The sequence below is a fragment of the Rhamphochromis longiceps genome, linkage group LG7, assembly GCF_057381845.1.
Source record: "Rhamphochromis longiceps isolate RC_006_pf linkage group LG7, R_longiceps_female_GT1.1, whole genome shotgun sequence".
Lineage (NCBI taxonomy): Eukaryota > Metazoa > Chordata > Actinopteri > Cichliformes > Cichlidae > Rhamphochromis > Rhamphochromis longiceps.
The window spans coordinates 63,594,603-63,613,383 of NC_140563.1; the positions used below are offsets into that span (position 1 = coordinate 63,594,603).

At 38.3% G+C, this 18,781-nt stretch overlaps 1 protein-coding gene across 1 annotated transcript; it reads right to left on the bottom strand.

Moving 5' to 3' along the window:
• Window positions 1-2,443: 2,443 nt before the first annotated feature.
• On the bottom strand, window positions 2,444-4,649 carry ved (ventrally expressed dharma/bozozok antagonist). Its single transcript, XM_085411394.1, has 3 exons — window positions 4,356-4,649; window positions 3,450-3,703; window positions 2,444-3,114 (listed from the first exon to the last, which is right to left on the bottom strand). Exons 1-3 carry the CDS (start codon window positions 4,597-4,599, stop codon window positions 2,743-2,745), a joined length of 870 nt encoding a protein of 289 aa, XP_085267520.1. The 5' UTR covers window positions 4,600-4,649; the 3' UTR covers window positions 2,444-2,742.
• Between the last annotated feature and the right edge of the window lie 14,132 nt (window positions 4,650-18,781).

Here is an 18,781-nt window from a genome sequence, read left to right on the forward strand (position 1 = left end):
CCCACCTGTAATATTTTTCTCTAGCTATTGGTTCAGACTGAAGTTCCGTTTACGTCTTGTAAAACTTTTTTAATCCCGATTGTGAAATCGTCTTGGTTAGAACATGATGAAATCTGGGTGGTTTTTTTTTCACAATTATACTTTTGCATTTTAGTTAAATTTCGAAATTGACATTTCCAACCTATTTATATATGTGAAAAATAGCTAGATAAACTAGTACAGTACACCACATAATAATAATCGTTCTTTGTTGAGATGGATCTCATGTTGTTTAACAAGTCTGTGAAAATACACTACCCTTGATAAGTAGATTACATGTTTTGTGTGCACAATTTTACATAAAATGAACAATACCTCAATACAACTGTTCAACATCCACATTCTTACTTGTGTACACCAACAAAATAAAATAGCAAAGAATGACTTTGGAAAACAAGGGGGGAAGAAAGAAGAAACAAGGGGTGAAGAGGAATAAACGGAAGGCTGGGGAACAAGAGAAAAGAATATGAAGGGGAGAATTAAGAGGAGGGAGGTGAGAGTGAAAAGAAAAGAAAACAGAGAGAAGATGGAGAATAAGAAGAAAATAATAATGGTGAATTCTACTCTACAGCAGCTTGTCACGTCTGAATGTTTCATTTACTCCATTGTTATTGCATTTCCCGGACCTGCCAGAAGATGTCAGTATAAATCCTAAATAAAGACTCTAATCCACCCCACTGGAAAGCTTTAGAAAATGGTAACGGATGCAAAGATTTTGAAACTTTTAACTGTATTTTCGTAAGTTTTACGGCGTTTTCTACAGATAAAAACTGTTCACCGCATTGCCATTCATACTTTGCCAAAGTTATTGATTAAGAGATGTTTGATGTTTGTTGTTGTAAATAACAGTTTGTTTTTCGGTGAATTCTCAATAAATGAACTTCATATTTTATAATCACGGGACGGCCTGTGCAAGCACTATCATAACTTTTTCTGCAATCTTACATATTTGTCATATCATTTCACGACACGATCAAAGTTGGCTGTATGTGGCCCATTATGTAAAATGTGTTTGACATCCCTGTTGTAACTGGGTCTCAGTCATCCAAGTCGTGGCAGTCTTAAGCATTTGAAATAAGTAAACCATAGTTTGTTTGTTTGTTTTTATGTCACCTCAATCTTTACTTATAAAATCACAGTTGTGCCAGTGGAGCCTGTCAGAAAAGGATTATAGCAAGATAGCAATCAAGATGTCAAGGACGATAGGTTTCTGCCGGTTTGTTTTTAAAAACGCGGCCACCAGGGAGCATCATTAGAATGTTAAACCCTTTGCGAAAATAAATGCATCTGATCTTGTTTCTGTATAGGTGTCTGAGGTTCTTTAACAAGAAATAAATGACATATAATGTGCTGTTGTCTGCTGTATAAACATGCAGCGTAGCACATCTATTAACTTATCTTTCTGTCAGCTAATTGCTTAAACACAATGCTCAGAAATCAATACTTTTGGCAAAAAAATCCAAAAGCATAAGGTATCCAAGGGAATATCGTGCTGTCAGGCACGCGAAAAGAATGTTTTTCTTATGAATGACTCAAAACAGTCCACTTCTGTGGAAAAGAAGGAGGGCTTCAGTAATCTCAGTCGGATGGGAGGTCTGCCATTTTGGGTACAGTAGGAGTGGCCCTACTCTGACAGTCTGGGTAGGAATTCTGGTGGTGTCTTTAAATTTTGCCAAAGCATATAGTTAAGGCTGCATCAAGTGACCCTGAATCCTCTCTTAAAATATCTATAGGCTATAAAATAGTTATAGGCTATAGGCTAGGACTATTTTAGCCATGGTCTGCTCAGAAATCAATACTTAAAAAGAGCAAAAAATCCAAAGGGCTCAGTATTTTACAACTCTTAACATATTGCTCTTGCCTGCTATACATTTTGTATACAATTCAAAACAAACTCACAAAAGACATGTACATATTCTTTAACTCCCACTACACAATGAAACACAAACCTGGAGTTATCAGGAACTTAACCCACAGAGCAGAGAATGTTCCCTCTAAGGCAGAGGGTAAAAATAGGGGGAACACGCACACAAATAGATACCACTTAATAATCAGCTGAGATCCATAGGAAAGAACCTCAAAGATTAACCAGGGAGAAACAGCCAGGATGTCTTTCCTATTGTCCCCAAGTCACTGTTGGTCATCAAATAGTTCTAATATTATAGGATGTTACCCTACAATATAAAGTGCCTCGAAGGTCACTGTTGGTGCTTATAATGAAAGTCCTCCTCGTTACTTAGGTCTGCTTTGAGTCTTTTATTTTAATCTAGCCACTGCATGCCATCCTATTTAAATAAAACTGAATGAAAATGAAATGGTTGGTGTGAAGTGGCTTTGTATACACAAAATTAAACTGAATTAAATGTTTGACTGTTAGATGAGAAAAAAAGATCAGATAATCTGATAAGAATCTAATCATTATTATTTATTTGAATAATATTTACACTGACATAAATCCAACAGTGACATAACAACAGAAATTTAAAAAATGACATTTAATTACATTCAAACTATACATGAATTACAAACAGACGTTATTGCACACTGCCCTGTTTGATTCTTGATTCAAGCTTCAAAGCAGTATTTTTGCCATGTTTCTAATAACGCATTTTATTTTATTCAAAAATCAAATCAAAAACTTCTCCCTTTGTCTAAAATATCACAGCTGAGATTACATTACAGAAGAATGTCTGCATGTGATTTTCAGTAATATGGAGGATAAGTTGGGTAGGACTCTCTGAGGTGAGATGTGGCAGAGGGCACCATGACTCCTGAGAGGCTGCTGTACTGGTAGAAAGAGTCCATGGGCAGAGTGGCGACGCTGGGCAGAGGGGAACTGAACTGCACATGACTGCGTGGATAGATGTAGGAGGTGGCAGCCGGGCCCTCAGGTGCTACTGCTGCTGCTGAGTGGTATCTTGGGTATGGCCCTGGCCTGTATGCCTGTAGCTCAGGGTAATGAATGAACTGTGGGGCAACACTGGCCTGGCAGACATTAGCCTGGCATGCCTGAGCCAGAGCATCCTGCATGGTTCTCTTTACCTTCATCCGTCTGTTCTGGAACCAGTTTCTGATCTGTGATGAAAACAGAAAATTTAAGATATAAGAAACATTTTTAAAATACAAGACATAATGAAATAAAACATAAGTAATGTTAATTTTCTGTTAGTGAACAGTAGAGCATGATTATTTTAGAGTACTAATTATTTTTTTAGCTGCTAAAAGTAGTACATGGTTTTGAAGGTCAGTAGCTGCTATCAAATAGGTGCTCATGAGAACTGATCTCTTGGCAGTTTCTTTTTGAAATTTGCTGCTGTTTCTGATTATTATAGATTTATCATAAATTGAATATCCAGCAGGACCAGGTTCATGAATTCATGATGTCAAGTATTGATACTGGGGGTGGTTACCTGTTTATCAGACAGGTGGAGTTTTTTGCGGAGTTCTGCCTTAGATTGCGTCCCCAGATAAGCACTTATGCTGAAAGCCTTCTCCAGGCTACTGATCTGCTCTGCTGTGAAAGCTGTCCGGGGCCTGCGACCCACTAGAGGAGATGGAGGTGATTTTGAGACGGCTTGAGCTGAAGGGGAGAGAGACTGTCCACCTTCGCTCTCATATCCTGAGGTCTCCTCCTCTGTCCCACTGCTGAAACCAACCTCAGTCACTGGAAACAGAAAGTGAGAAAGAAAGAAACTTAAAATCTGTTCTTCACATTACGTCGATTTAGACATATTCTGGTATTTTACTTGAGTAGTTTACAAAGCACTTTATTAATTTCAGAGTATTTAACCACATACTGTTAACTGGATGGAAATTCAGCTATAAAAATGTCCAAGTTTTTATTGCAGTTTATTTATAGGTTACGAAACACATCTGCATTGCATCACTGATCAACTTATATTCTTCTAATTAATACACGAATATTAGTTAGGTAAAAAGTACTCTAATAACAATAAAGCTGCATAAATGGTTTTTTTCTACTAAAGTAAATAAGATTTAAAAAAAAAAAAGATCAAATAATTAAGACAACTAAAGTAACTGTGTACCCAGGAGCGCTAATATGCAATGAAAACGTAAAAAATTAAAATTAAAATTTTTTTTTTAAAAATGATCGATGTTCTCTGAGATGTTCATATTTGCATTCAGCTGAAATGTAGTTAAATGTGAAGTTATGTTTAGGAAAAAAATTCAAAATGCACATTTACACAGAACTAATAGCTGTTTTAATGTAAATGCACTTTTTTCTGTAATTCACTTTTAAATAGACTTTACATTGAAATTGGAGTCTGGGATTTTGGCTCATTATGAACTCTTACCTTGGCTATTGGGAGCGGTTTGTTGCTGGAGAATACTCTGGCTGTATGCTTCAAGGGCCTGACTCCTGTTTTCTTGCTTTTTCTGCTTAGGGATATTCTCTGACTTCTGCCTGCAATAAAAACCAGGCAGACTCTCAGAAAGCGTCCCACAGGCTGTAGGTCCGGAGACAGTTATGGTGCTGGTCTCTGATCCTTCTTGGTGGCTGCTCTGGGCCATCCACTCAATAGAAAAATGTCCATTCATGGCTGCTGAGGAGGAATCCGTTTGTCCTGAAGCTTGGAGAATTATGACTACCTCATCTACAACCTGCTTGTATTTATAGAAGACATCCCACCTCATATCAACCTCCCTCAACCCGAAGATCAAAGCACACATCCTCCCCTCCCTGCAGTCCAGCCCTCCTTTAGTTTTCACAACTTGAGTAATTAAGACGTCCCATTCAGTCTCAATGAGGCTGTTACAACAAGGCTCCAGTGAGTCTGGAAAGGACCCCCTACCCACCCTCTTTCCCACTCTTCACATAGATAATACAGTCACTTTGCCCCAAACTGTCTCCATCTCTTCCACAACCATATCCACCCTATTAAAAAATTAACCTTCTGCAGTTTTTTAGGGAGTCGTTTTTTTCCACTTGGGGTGAGTGAAGAACTTTAAAATACTAGTGTCAGTCCTCATTTCTTTATATTTTTCCCCAAGAAGCAAGATATTGTTGTAAATCTTTACAGTGGTCTTGATCAAAGATTACCTAGGCTTTCTGAAGGCTTTCAAACATTAAAAAGACACCTACTTCAAGGGATGAACCAGTGTTCTGTCTACATATAAAAGACAACTTTGCAATAGACAACTTTGTCTTTAGGCACTTTGTTACTGGCAGCTTCTCACAAAAATACACCATTTGTTCCCATTTCTTTAGCTGAATTCCCAAAACAGCATAATTTGACAGACATAAAACAATATTTTTGCAACAAGGCAAATCCAAAGACTTAGCAGCTGTAAATTTGACACATTTGGCAATGGTGTGCAGTGTAACAATTGAAGGATTTTCTGCTTTCTGAATATCTTGATTTATTGTGTAAAACAGTCTGTCTCAGCCAATCTCAGTCTAAAAATAAAGGATGTAGGCTGGATTAAAATTCAAACAATTGTATACATATGCTTGTATCTCCAAATATTACCCATTCCTGCATTTACCATTTGCAGAGCACCTTCCTTACACATATAAACGTAGTGAAAGAAATGACTGCCTAACAACTTATCAAAAGATAAAAGAACAAAAAAAACAAGAAAATTGGATCAAAGCTGAATAAAAACAAGAAGAATACAATTGCCAAATGTAACAAAATATTTGAGCATTATTAATATCCCGTTTTTGCTAATAATTTTGTAATCTTTGCTTATTTCTTTCTTTCTTTCTTTCTTTCTTTCTTTCTTTCTTTCTTTCTTTCCGAAGAAACGTTCATGGCCTTTAATCTCCTCAAAGGTTGTATGCTAAACTGCTCATCGTGTCCAGTAATTTCAGATGAAGCACCAACAATTTAACTTCTTTGTTTAAAAAGCAGCTTTTCAGGTTTCAGGTTAATAATCATGACAATGAGCTGTGAGTGACTGAAAACGGGGACAATGGCTTTTTCTGGGATGATCCCAAGATAAAAGAGTGTTCACACAGCGCACTAACAGTGATCCTTTTATAGCTTATTTCATCATGACTTATCTGTAGTTGATAAAGAACTGATGTTGTAATGTTTTTAGACCATTTTAAAAGTTTAATTTAAAAATATTCGCTCTTTCAACTGTCAAATGATGAGTGAAAAATAAGCTCTCATATAAAAAGAGAGTAGCTAAAAGTTGGGGATATATCCCACTGAAATGTCTTGTAAAGTCACCAAACAAGAAAATACTTGCAAATATTTGAGGAAATGCACGTATTTGACAAAGCATAATATGCAGATACGCAGAGTGTAACTTTCCACCCCTGCTGATAGAAACTGGTTGGTCATCTCTTTTGTACCTCCTTAAATCACATCAAACTATGTGGGGATCAGTTAAGGTGGCTGATAATGAGTTGAAAATTATGATCCCAGCTGTGAAGTGGCTGTTAACATCAGCCCCGCCGCCCTGATAGACCCCGAGACTGACTGAGAGGAAGAGGTGTGTGTCGGGGGCGGGGGGATGTTTTATGTGTAAATGTTAAGTATTTTGTGTTGTTTAGAGGTTTTAGTCGATAACGTAGCACTCCCATTGATAAGATAATGACAGTGAGCTCTGGTGGTGATCACAGAATGGATTCGAGGCTGTGCGCTCAAGCTGACCCTCCGTCTGTGCGCGCAGTGGAGGGGAGAGCCGGTGCTAATAGTTCATTACCTACTGAAACTGGAACACTTCAAAGGCTCTCAATGCTTTGATACCAACACACCCAACATGAAACAAAAGAGAACTAACACCTTAAAGCCTGTTAATATCTTCTGGAGGCTTTTCAAACCCAATAAAGTCATACTCGGGTAATGGTGCTGTCAGTGGCGCTAACAAGCACGAATATGCCTTCACTTTAACTCTTTAACTTCTCTGTAATGACTGTGGTCGTGTAAAGGTATTCGAATGGAGGACTTTTATTAGTAGTAAAACGATTTCCATGTGCACTTTTACTTATCTGAATAATGTGAGTAATTCTTCCGACACTACTGCAACAGTATAATGTACTGTTGTATTTTGCAGTGCTGTAAAGTAATGCCGGTGTTCCATGTACTCAAATACTTCTACATTACTTTTTTTTTTAAGTGATACTGTGTTTTTTAATCCTTTATATGTATCGTAGTTTTCATATTCGGATTAATAATAATGGTTATAATTAAAAATGTCGTCTTAAATTTGCATACGCGATAATGTAAATACCTGTTAAAGCTGTCATGGTCGCACTCTGCCATAACCTCCCTTACATTCTTTAAGTTTTACTCATTTAAAAAAAAGAACCAAAACCCATATTATACAAAGGTTAACAAACAATTGGTTCTAGTGTCAAACAATAGTAAAATTGGTCAGTCTGATTAATTCACATTGATTATTTAATTTGCAGTAATATAGAGATCAATTGGAACTACCTCCCTGCATTAAGCACTTTTACTTTCATATCCCAAGTGCTTCTTGCTTATAGAGGTCTGAGTAAGTCTGATTATTGTTTAATGGTTGATTATATAGTCAGGTTTTTTTTTTTAAAGGACTTTAAATGTGCATGTTATTTTACATTAAAAGCACAGGATCAACTCTTTATGAGCCTGATCACATCATTTAAAAACTAATCACTGTTAAAGCTCCATCTATGGCCTTCAACTTCAAAGAGTATCACTGTCCAAAGAGTAATTTACTATATTATAAAGATTTACTTTTGTTCCTTAATCATCAGACATTAAATTTTTGAAGCTGAAAAATGTGTGGCCAAGAGAGAGCTGGAGTCTATCTAGGCTGCCACAGGGCAAGAGGGAGGAGACACCCTGTGAAGGTGCAGTGTAAAAATTAAAAAATCATTAATGGGAAAAAAATGTTATAGTACTCACAAAAAATGGGACTATGCACATGGTTCTGAGAACATGAAGCTCATTACATCATTTCAAACTTAGTTCAAAGAACAATCCAGTCATATGTCAGAACCGAAACGCCAGATTGAGGTGCATTTATTTATTGTCAGTTCAGCTAAACACTGTTTTACAGTTACATATATTTCTTTTGTTACATGTATCTGTGCGCTGATTTTCTCTGCAGTGTAAATTTGTTTAGTTTTGCTACATATGAAGCAAAATAAATAATATTTGTTATTGTGTACACATGTAGAACTATAAATGTTTAAGGATAGAACAGTTGTATGCATTTAAATATGTAACATGACCCCATAAAGTCAAAACATACAGTGTTTTGTATTTATCACATTAATATTTCTCCGACGCACCATCAATCCTGAGATTAAAACTGTGTGTGTTGTTTTTGTGAAGAGGTTTTGAGAAAAAATCTTTTGGGGAAATTACAACAACAACAACAACAACAGCAACAACAGAAAAACTGTAGCTGGCTGATTGGTATTGTTAGGAGTTCAAAGGGGAGCTGGTCATTTGTTTTCTCCACTGCTGCCCGTCTGTCTGTCTGGATGCTATATGACCGGGTATCAGTGTCAGCTTGCTCCACCTCGTCACCTCCCTCCTGATCTGTCACAGGACGCAGTGCTTGACTTCTTTGATGTGAGGCCTGCTGAGGCAGACAGACCAGAAGCAGATGAGAGGCTAGGAGACGGGATGAAAACACAGCTGCAAGCAGAGACAGCGAGACATGTCAACAGTCTGTGTTTCTGTGACTCCAGCACTTAGAAACTCATTACATGATTCATAGGACTGTCAGAACAATGACAGACACACCTGTCTGACTACATAGTTACTTATGAGATATTAACTATGCAGTCAATGGGAGAGAACTGTGAGCACTTTAAGGTCAGTAAAGTAGCAGGAACACATCAGACTGTGTCCTGTTTACAGCCGTCTTTAGTTTTGGCTTAATGTTTGTATGTTTTATGTTTTGGTTTGTTGTTGTTGTTTTTGGTCAGATTAGAAATTAGAAAAAGATTAGAGGGACAGCTCCGGTTGTGTGGTTTGGAGTCACAAGGCTGAGATGTTTGGCAGATGTGCAGGGGACGGGTAGGGTATATAGTGAAGAAAAGATAAATGTGGAGCTGCCAGGAAGGGGGGGGGGGGGAGGAAGACATCAGTGAAGGTTCATGGATGTAGTGGAGGAGGCCATGCAGAGGGCTGATGTGACAGTGGGATAGGGTGGGATGGAGGCAGATGATCCACTGTTGGCGACCCCTCCGAATGAATGGTCACATTATTGCTGTTATGTTTTTCTAATTTTCCGGTATGTCACAGGGCTAATGCAGACAACCAATTTAAAATCACCAGTTAGACTAACCCCACAAAGTACAAGTCTTTGGACTGTGGGAGGAAGCTGGAGTGTTCACAAAGATGGGGAGAACATGCACACTCCACACAGAGGTCATGACCACGTCGCAGATTTGAACAAAGGACTTTCTTGCTGTGAGCTGACAGAATTGTCCACACCACCACTGTGTTGCCCTTTTTTAGGCAATGATGATCATAATGTGAAAATCTGACATGATACCAAGCTAAATCTATAAATGCCAAAATTCTGATTAAACCCATTCAATTTTTTAGCAACAATCTGCAGACCAGATGCAGCTTTGCAATATGCATTTCTAAGGGCCACAAGGGTGTTCTAATATTTCAGTGAAGTCACTCATCTTTATTATCTGTTCAAACTTCAGCTGGGCCTGTTTTTTCCCTACTTGTTTCTTTAACAGGTAACATTAGTTTATTCAATGAAAGCATCTTCCTGCTCTCTGAACTTTAAGACCACTGGTCTCTGTTTGCTCACTTTAATCAAAACTTCACTGGTGTTGAGTCAGGTCCCAGCTTATTTTAACAAGATTATTATCTACCCAATTAAAAAATGACACAACAATACAAAATCAACTCTCTTCTTTCCTACTCTTTCCCGACTAATCAAAAGAAAAAAGGAACAGCAGATATTTGGAAAACTTTTACAGTAAATAACCTTTGGATTCTTGATCATTTTCGCTCTGACCTTCACAGATCTCGTTCTATGAAACAGCCCTTCTTGGAGTCTCCAGTCCATCTTAATATGAAGTGATGCAGGAAAATATTCTGTTCTGCTGATGTTGGACTCAACATCTGCCTTTGACGATGCTGACCAATCACTGGGTGTGATTGGTCAGAGACTGGGTGTTTGAAATGTTTCTTGTCATATCTGAGCAAACAATTCTTTTCTCTGGCAGGATTTTACAAGGTTTCTGACTGAGTATTCATATTTCACACTAAGAGTCTGAAACCTAAAGGAGAAAGTACCTTAGCAAACAGTGGCCCCGAGTCTCTGGAAGCCTCTGCTTGAGCTTGAGATCCATAGACTCAGAGGGGAAAAAAGGAAAGAACTCTTGGGTAACATTTTGTTTCAGTCTTTTAGCATTTTTGTTTTAAATGTAACTTTTTGATATTTATGGCAAAGTATTTGTCATAAATATGGTAAATAGAGTTTTACTTATTTCTTCTTTTACTTTGGCTCCATGGGGTTTTACATGATCTCATCAGTCTCTGTTTACCTGTTCATGCTTTTTGTCCTGAAACACAGGTGGCAGCATGTTTGTAAGGAGCATCACTACCTGAATAAAATGTTAAACAAACTGAAACAGATAGTAAGTTTTATTGTCTGTCAGTGTTCCTTATCCACGATGAAGGACTTGGTTATCCTTGCTGGCCCCAGTCTCAGACCACTGATGTCTGCTGGGGAACAGTCTCCTGCTGGCCCTGTCTTTGATTGACTCCATTCAGACCCTTTCATCTCTAATGGGCCTGTTTGCTGCTCTGTTATGGAAACAAACACACCTCGACCCACCTTCCCACTCCCATCCTCTCCTCCCCCGCAGTACCAGAGGGAGACTCATGTCCCAACAGAGCTGTTGTTCAGATCTCTATAATAAATATATGAGTCTTCATCATCCCCGGCCAAATCTCCAGTAAACTCATCTTCAGGACCAAGGCTTTGAAGATTCAAACTTCAAATCAAAAACTACAACACAGGTGTAAAGATCATAGGCATCACAACAGAGAATAAAGAGCTTTATGCACACACAGCATACTTACTGAATAATAATTTTGATAGTTTCTTGGAAATTACTGATAAGCCATAACTGATTGTTCTTTATAACAGATAGAGTGCAGCAGAAAATGGCTCATTATATTTCTGCCTCTTGTAGTAAATGGATTCTTCAAGGCTGTGATGACACCTAATAATCACTGAACTCTATTTCTGCCAGTCTCCAGTTGTTCCCCGCCCTGTCTGTAGCACAGTCAACTAAAGTGTCCTTCCCTGTTCCATTGATCCCTATCAACCCCATCAAAGGCTCTGGGAGCTTTGAAGGGACCAGCAGGACTGGTCCTGGTGGATGAGCAGGCACTGCAACTTTTCTTATCAAACGGGGGATGCAGGGCAGCGTGGCTGACAAGTTTTCATTTCTCCCAAAAATCTATGAGCTGGAGCCAGTGTTCCGATGAAGCACACTTGAGACTTTTATGCAATGCTAGTGGGGAACATCCCTGCAACCATGAAATGTAAAAGAGAACAATGTGAGCCCTTTGAAATAAACTCCGTACTGAGTGGTGAAACAAACAACAAAAGTGACTGTCATAGGTTTAAGCCAAAAATACACAAAATAATATTTTTCAAGTCTGTGATAAGGTCTCATTATAGACCAGCAGCACAGGTGGAAATGTTTTAGAAGTGCTTCCCATAACTGCAGATCAGAGGAGTGCAGTGTTCCGCGGGAACTTTAAACACTGTCTGAGACAGTATTGTTTCAGATCAGCCACATTCTCATGAGGTCCACTGTTAATTCACTGGGCATTTCTGCTACATGTGAAATACTTGTGTGACAAAGTGAAGAAACGTGAGTAACTAAATAAATGCATTTTTTTCTTTAAAAGAGAACTTTCACCCCTCATTCCCAATTTTTCCCTGTACATGTTATTATCTAAATCCCAACTAGGATGAGGATTCCATGTGTGTACAACAATTTAATCCAGAGACAGCTGCTGTTACAAATTCTTTGTCATAATGCCTAAAATCATAAAGCCTATCATTAGGTGGCTTATGCTGCTGTGATATCACCGTCACTCATAGAAAAGTTAGAAAAAAGATAAATATATAGATAGAACAAACTACAACTAACAGTGGTTTACATAGTTCTAACATTGTCTTGCTGATCGCCCAAAATTAAGCTTATAGTACAAAAGCATAACTAATAATATGAACAGCTGACCATTTCTTTATCTTGATTAAATAAGTAATTTTACTAGTGGAAACAATGTTTACATAATGAGAAATGATCACTTTTAATGAGTCACTATTAAAAAGATCATTTAAATCTGCAACTAATAATTGATGTGTTGGAATACTTTCATGGTTTTAGTAATTTGTTGTAGTAACAGTAACAATTAATACGTTTTAGTAATTGTTTCAGTGACTTTATCACAAATTGTGTTAAATTGGATATTTAAAGGATGCTTTTTAAAAAAATTCACAGACAAATAGATTCGTAACTGAGAAAGAGTCTGAAACAGAACTGTTGTTCTAGCTTTTTCCTAGTCACAACTCCTGCTGTTCCTACATCCACAGTTTCATTCATTTACATTCACAAATGCATGAACTCATCTGTTCTCACAGCAGCCCAGACTTGTAGTCTCCTCAGTGCAGGACAAAGTCATATCTCCTTTTGGTTCACACATACGGTGTCAGCAGTCACATGTTAACGAGGATTTATGGGAACATAAACTAAACCTGCTCCTCCCCATCTCTCTTTCTGCCTTTTCTTGCTTGCAGTAGCAAAGCTGTAAAGAACTGTGTTTGTATATCATACTTCTCATGGGTCCCTTGTTTTAAAATTTATTTTTTTTGCATAAAATATCCGTTCCTGGAGAAGTGTGCACATGTGGAGAGAGTGGACTTGAGAGAGATAGAGGTGTGAGCAATGACACGGCCTTTGATGTTAAAATGGTATTTAGAGGTTAATGAGGCTGTGAAGGAAATGCCACATATTCGCTTTTTTTGTTGCTGCCTCTTTCACTCACTCACACACACACACACACACACACACACACACACACACACACACACACACACACACACACACACACACACACACACACACACACCTCTGTAGCTCATAAAAGGGTTGGATTAAAAAAAAATCTCTATGTAACAATTAGAAAGTAGCAACAAATTTAAGTATACAGGTATGTGGGCACATATATGAATACTTCTCTGTTCCACGAAAGGAAGAAAGGAACGTTGAGGCAATAAATGATGAACGGACTGGTTTTTATATAACGCTTCTCTGCTCAAGCAGTCAAAGAACTTTACACAACATCTCTTATATACAAACATTTTTTACCTTTTTTTTTCTGTGTCCCAGCGCTTTCTAACATTCATACCCTTATGCTAGAACATCAAATACTAGTTGGCCTTCTCTACCTCCTGAATTACAGCCACCCAGGAAATACATTTTAAAAGACCAAAAAAAAAAAGAAAAGTAAACTAGGGCCCATCAGATCATATGTATTGCAGTGTTGCAGAGAGGTGCAGAGACTGAAGTTGTAGTAGAACGGGCAATATCCTTATAATTCTGTTTAGAACCACAAGATGGTGTAGTGAGTCAGTGTGGCTTCCAATCTGCCACAAGTCCAACATAAGTACTACTACTACTACTACTGATACTACCACTACTACTACTACTACTAATAATAATAATAATAATAATGCATTTTATTTAATGGCACCTTTTAAGGCACTCAAGGCACTCATCTTGTAAGCACCCCTTACAACAAATTAAATGCCCAAATCAGACCATGCATAAAATAACAGTTGAAAAAAATGTCAATACTGAGGAGGCTGAGGCCCGTGGTTCATGGTGTCATGGTCACAAATACCTACTTAAAGTAGGTTTAGGTCTTGCCACAGCGGCCATTGTTGTTCCTGCAGCTTGCTGGGCCATCTCAAAGCTTTTCGGCTGAAGTGAATGTCCTGCTGTTCTCTGTGGGATCATGCTTATTATCTACTTCAGCCCTACTGTAATTGTGGATGTGGACCAGTTACCTTTTAAAAGCAGTAATAATGTTTCCAGTTTTCCACCTGTCTTAAATATGCTGTGCTTTCCTTTATGTTCAATTTTATTTTGCCCCTCACCCCCCAACCAGTCATGGCAGAAGACTGCCCCTTCCTGAGCCTGGTTCTGTCGTAGGTTTCTTCCTGTTAAAAGGGAATTTTTCCTTTCCATTGTTGCCTGGTGCTTGCTCTTAGGAGATCACTTGATTTTTTTTTCGGATTTAATTTAATTGACTTGAAATTAAAAACCTAAAAATTCAGGTCATGGGTTCACATAGTAGAGAGCACTACATTTGTTAACTGCACTTTAAAAAAAAAGAAAATTGCAGTTTTTTTTAGTTCTCCCTACTACAAAAACCACAAATAAAAGCAAGGCAGTTAGCGGCAAATCAAAATAAAGATAAAATATACAAATGTGTGTTTATTTTATATATAAATATAAAATAAACACATTTTTAAAAAATCCACTACTACGCTGTGTATTTACTTCAGTGAACACTTGTATGTTTTTGTGGTAGAAGAATATAAATTGTCCAAATATGTGAGGTTTTTTTTTTTTGGCAGCACGGTGGCACGGTGGTTAGCACTGTTGCCGCACAGCAAGAAGGTCCTGAGTTCAATTCCACCATCAGGCCGGGGTCTTTCTGTGTGGAGTTTGCATGTTCTCCCCGTGTTTGCGTGGGTTCCCTCCGGGTACTCCGGCTTCCTCCCACCGTCCAAAGTCATGCAGCTTGTGGGGATAGGTTAATTGGATAAACCAAATTGCCACTAGGTGTGAATGTGCGAGTGAATGTGAGTGTGAATGGTTGTCTGTCCCTGCCTGTTGGCCCTGCGACAGACTGGCGACCTGTCCAGGGTGTAATCCGCCTCTCGCCCTATGACAGCTGGGATAGGCTCCAGCGCCCCCCGCGACCCTGAAAAAGGATAAGCGGAAGCGAATGGATGGATGGATGTGAGTTTTTAAATTAGCACTGAAATAATAATACTGTGTACTGTGAAAAAAAAAAGAGACTCAAGTTGTTCAAATGCAAAAACGACTGACGGGGATGATGTAAGGTGAGAGTGAATTTGTAAATTTGTACTGCAACTGTTTGTTTTTCTAGAAAGACAAAGCCAGAGATTAGAGAAGACTGTATAATGTTAATTATTAAAGGAGCGAGAGAGAATAAGCAGAACTTAACCACATGAAAGTGGGTCAGGGTTACATGCAGCAGAAGGTTTAGATTTCTTAATAAATCCAGATCGTTCATCACACAGTGAATATTATTAAAACCCTAAAATTGTTACACTGCTCAGGGCAGTAAAACAGAGGTGGAAAAAATGTCAGGTAGTTGAAGGATGCTGTTTAGAGAAAAGGGTGATTTCCTTTTCTTTATGTTGGTGCAATTCTGAAGTAAAACAGTGAGAAGTTTTCAAAGGTGCAAAAGCATCCAGCAGACTGTTTATTCCATTCTAGTAGTAAAACCCTGTGATGGAGAATCATTTATCTATTCCTGTCTATCATCAGGAAGACTGTCAACTTCACTGAAGAAGCCAGTTATATCAGTGTTCTTAATGTTGAGGAATAACGCTAGAACAACAGATAAGATCGAGAACATTAGAGTTTCTCATTAGAGTTATCAAGACATGATGCAAGGACCCTTGTATAGTATTATAGTATTAGTATTAGTGATAGTGTCCATATGTATATTAATCACCCATCAAAATAACATTTAGGGACAAAGGATAAACTGAGTTCGCAAACTCAGGAGGTTCAGTCAAAGTCCTTATTTAGCTACCCACTGTAGCAAGTACAGTGGGTGGTGCTATTATTATAAATGAGTAATTTCACTGAAGTATTGATCATTTTTATTCTACATAAAAGTCACATTATTTGGATTTTTGCAGAAAGTCTTCACATAAATTGCTCCATAGTGTTGCAGTGGGTTTTGTCTCATTTTAGTTAATATAATGAATGTTGAATTTTTCTTTCCAAAGTATATTGTTTAGATTTTGTGTTAACATACATTTTACATTCAGCTGGTTCTTTCTTTTGCTTTTGAATCTTTGTTTTTTGTATATTTTAAAGCATAGTTTTATTTGTGTGACCTCTCGTGGTTCATTTTCTGTTTTGAATTTGAATGAACCTCACCTGTATCCTTGTGTATCATCGTTTCTTGTGAATTCTTATGCGTCAATTACCTTGTGGTTACATCCAGATGTTTTATACGTTTTTATAGAAACAAATATTGGGACCGTTTCCCCCCCTTGGCCACATCCTTTGTTGGCTTTTTTATAACACACATTCACATTCATTCCAATAGTTTCAGCAGTCTCTCTCCAGGAATTTGCTGATATCTGTGAGTCCTTATTTTGAGACAAATCTTTATATTGAGATGGTGATTATTGTATACTCTCGCTAATCCGTTCCAAAGGTTTTGTGAAAAACTAGCAGGAAATGATGAAAAGTGCAGTTACAATACAAGGGAGGTCCATATCAGGTTAAGGCAGGGGTGGGGAACTCCAGGCCTCGAGGGCCGGTGTTATCCAAAATAACAGATGATTCAAATGGCTAAATTACCTCCACAGCATTTCTTGTAGTTCTGCAGAGGCCTGGTAATGAACTAATCATTTGATTCAGTTGTGTTGACCCACGGTGATATCTAAAACCCGCAGGACACTGGCCCTCGAGGCCTGGAGTTGCCCACCCCTGGGTTAGGGTGTAGGTTACAGAGTACCTGTGTAAAGAGGTTCCACAACACACCTACTGTGGGTGACATTACCTTGGTTTGCAAGAACACTGAGAAAGTTTGGAGTAACTTTTGACCGGGATATGACTTTCAGCATGCTCATTAAACAAATACCCAGGATTTCCTTCTTTAAGTGGAATTTTTTTTTTAATGAGAAACATCCTGCCTCAGTGTGATGCTGAAAATCTGGTTCTTAGATTTAAAACAACGTATTTTTTTTATTGCAGGCCTCTAAAAAATACAGGCTTAATTGTCGTTCCGGGAGTTTCAAAAAGTAGAAATAGAAACAAAGCCTGCTGTCAAACCCTTCTCCACTCCCATCTCATCCACTATCCAGAAAGAGCTCTGTTAGCTCCTCTTTAAGCCAACCTTCTTATGATTCCTCACAAACATGTGGTTTCAAACAGCAGGTGGGTGGGACTTTCCTGCTCACAGTTAGAGATATGTTTCTGAGATTACAATACTGGAGATAACCGTTGTCAGTGACATCTGGAACAGCTTCCCATAGTGTGAGAGGCAGGGTACAACCTGGACAGACCACAAGTATGTCGCACAGAGAAACAGGCAACCTTTCGCGCCTATGGGTGATTTAGAATCACCAATTAACCAAACCCCACTAAGCGCACGTCAGGACCTTTTTGCTGTGAGGCAACAGTGCTAATCAAACGTTTCGAACAGAGTTGGAATTTCTTTACCTGAATGATTGAAAATGCATCAAGACATATTTATCATGAGAAGCATTACTGTAACAGTATATATTGTATATCAGAAAATAAAAACAAGCAGGTCTTCCTGAACCTTTTATATCTATCAGTAGTGCACAATGTATTGCACTAAAAACTGCAGTCTATCTTTAGTGTGGTTGAACAGAAGAAGAACTGATATGGAAACGCTCCAACGCAAATGTTTAATTCACATGCGAGATCTCACACTGTATATTCTCAGAACAGCTGAGTAGGTTTCTTTTCAGCTATATGTACAGATAAGGTGATAAGGATGCTGCTGAATGTAGGTCATCGTGACACAGGTGTGGATGTGGTGAAATAAACCTAACAGCCATTTTGTCTTTACATAAAACATAACAGTTTTCAATCCTCTGAGTAAGGTTTATGTGAGCGGCACAAAAATACAAGATGTGTGATAAAATGCAGCATTATTGCATATCGTTATTATTATTATTGTTATTGCCCCCCCTAAAAAAGTCCAGGGAGGTAGCCAATAAGATCAGCTGTTAGCATTGATTAGGCCCCTATTGCCCTGTTGTAAAAGCTTCTTCACCCTGCTGCCATGTGGCAAGAGGTACCGGAGCATTTGGGCCCTCACTGCCAGACTGCAAAAAAGTTTCCTCCCCCAAGCCGTCAGACTCCTAAAAAAAATCAGTGACTGGACTGACACACACACACACACACACACACACACACACACACACACACACACACACACACACACACACACACACACACACACACACGTTTATACATGTCACTACCTCAAGCATTTATCTGTACAGTGTCATGTACACACAGACTTTCATACATCAAGGTTTTCTTGCACAACCTACTGTCATTGTTGCACCTTTCTATTGCACTGTTGTGTCTGCAATGTATTGTATCTGGTGTTGCACGTTATGTAGTCCTGTGTTGATTGTGCCTTATAAGTTATATGTAGCAGCATAGTGTTGGAGGCGCACTGTCTCGTTTCACTGTGTACTGTACCACTGCACATGGTTGAAATAACTATAAAGCCACTTGATGGCTCCTGCACTCATAAAATCTATAAAATTCTATAATCATATGTTCCTTATCGCATATCAGTTGTTTGTGTGCGTTTTGTGGCCCAAAAATTCATAAATTATATGTAAATAGGAAGTCTGTAAAATTTCTGAAATTACACTGTGACTGGAAGCAAGGTTTGTTTTCACTCTTTCAGTTATAAATTTCACATTTATTAAAAAAACTAAACAGGCTCAG

Excerpts from the sequence above, each read along its gene's own strand:
- ved (XM_085411394.1), bottom strand. The coding sequence starts at position 4,599 with ATGAATGGACATTTTTCTATTGAGTGGATGGCCCAGAGCAGCCACCAA. Across the intron at positions 3,704-4,355 it reads AACCGCTCCCAATAGCCAAG|TGACTGAGGTTGGTTTCAGC; the intron begins GTAAGAGTTCAT and ends TTCTGTTTCCAG. Across the intron at positions 3,115-3,449 it reads TCCACCTGTCTGATAAACAG|ATCAGAAACTGGTTCCAGAA; the intron begins GTAACCACCCCC and ends TTTTCATCACAG.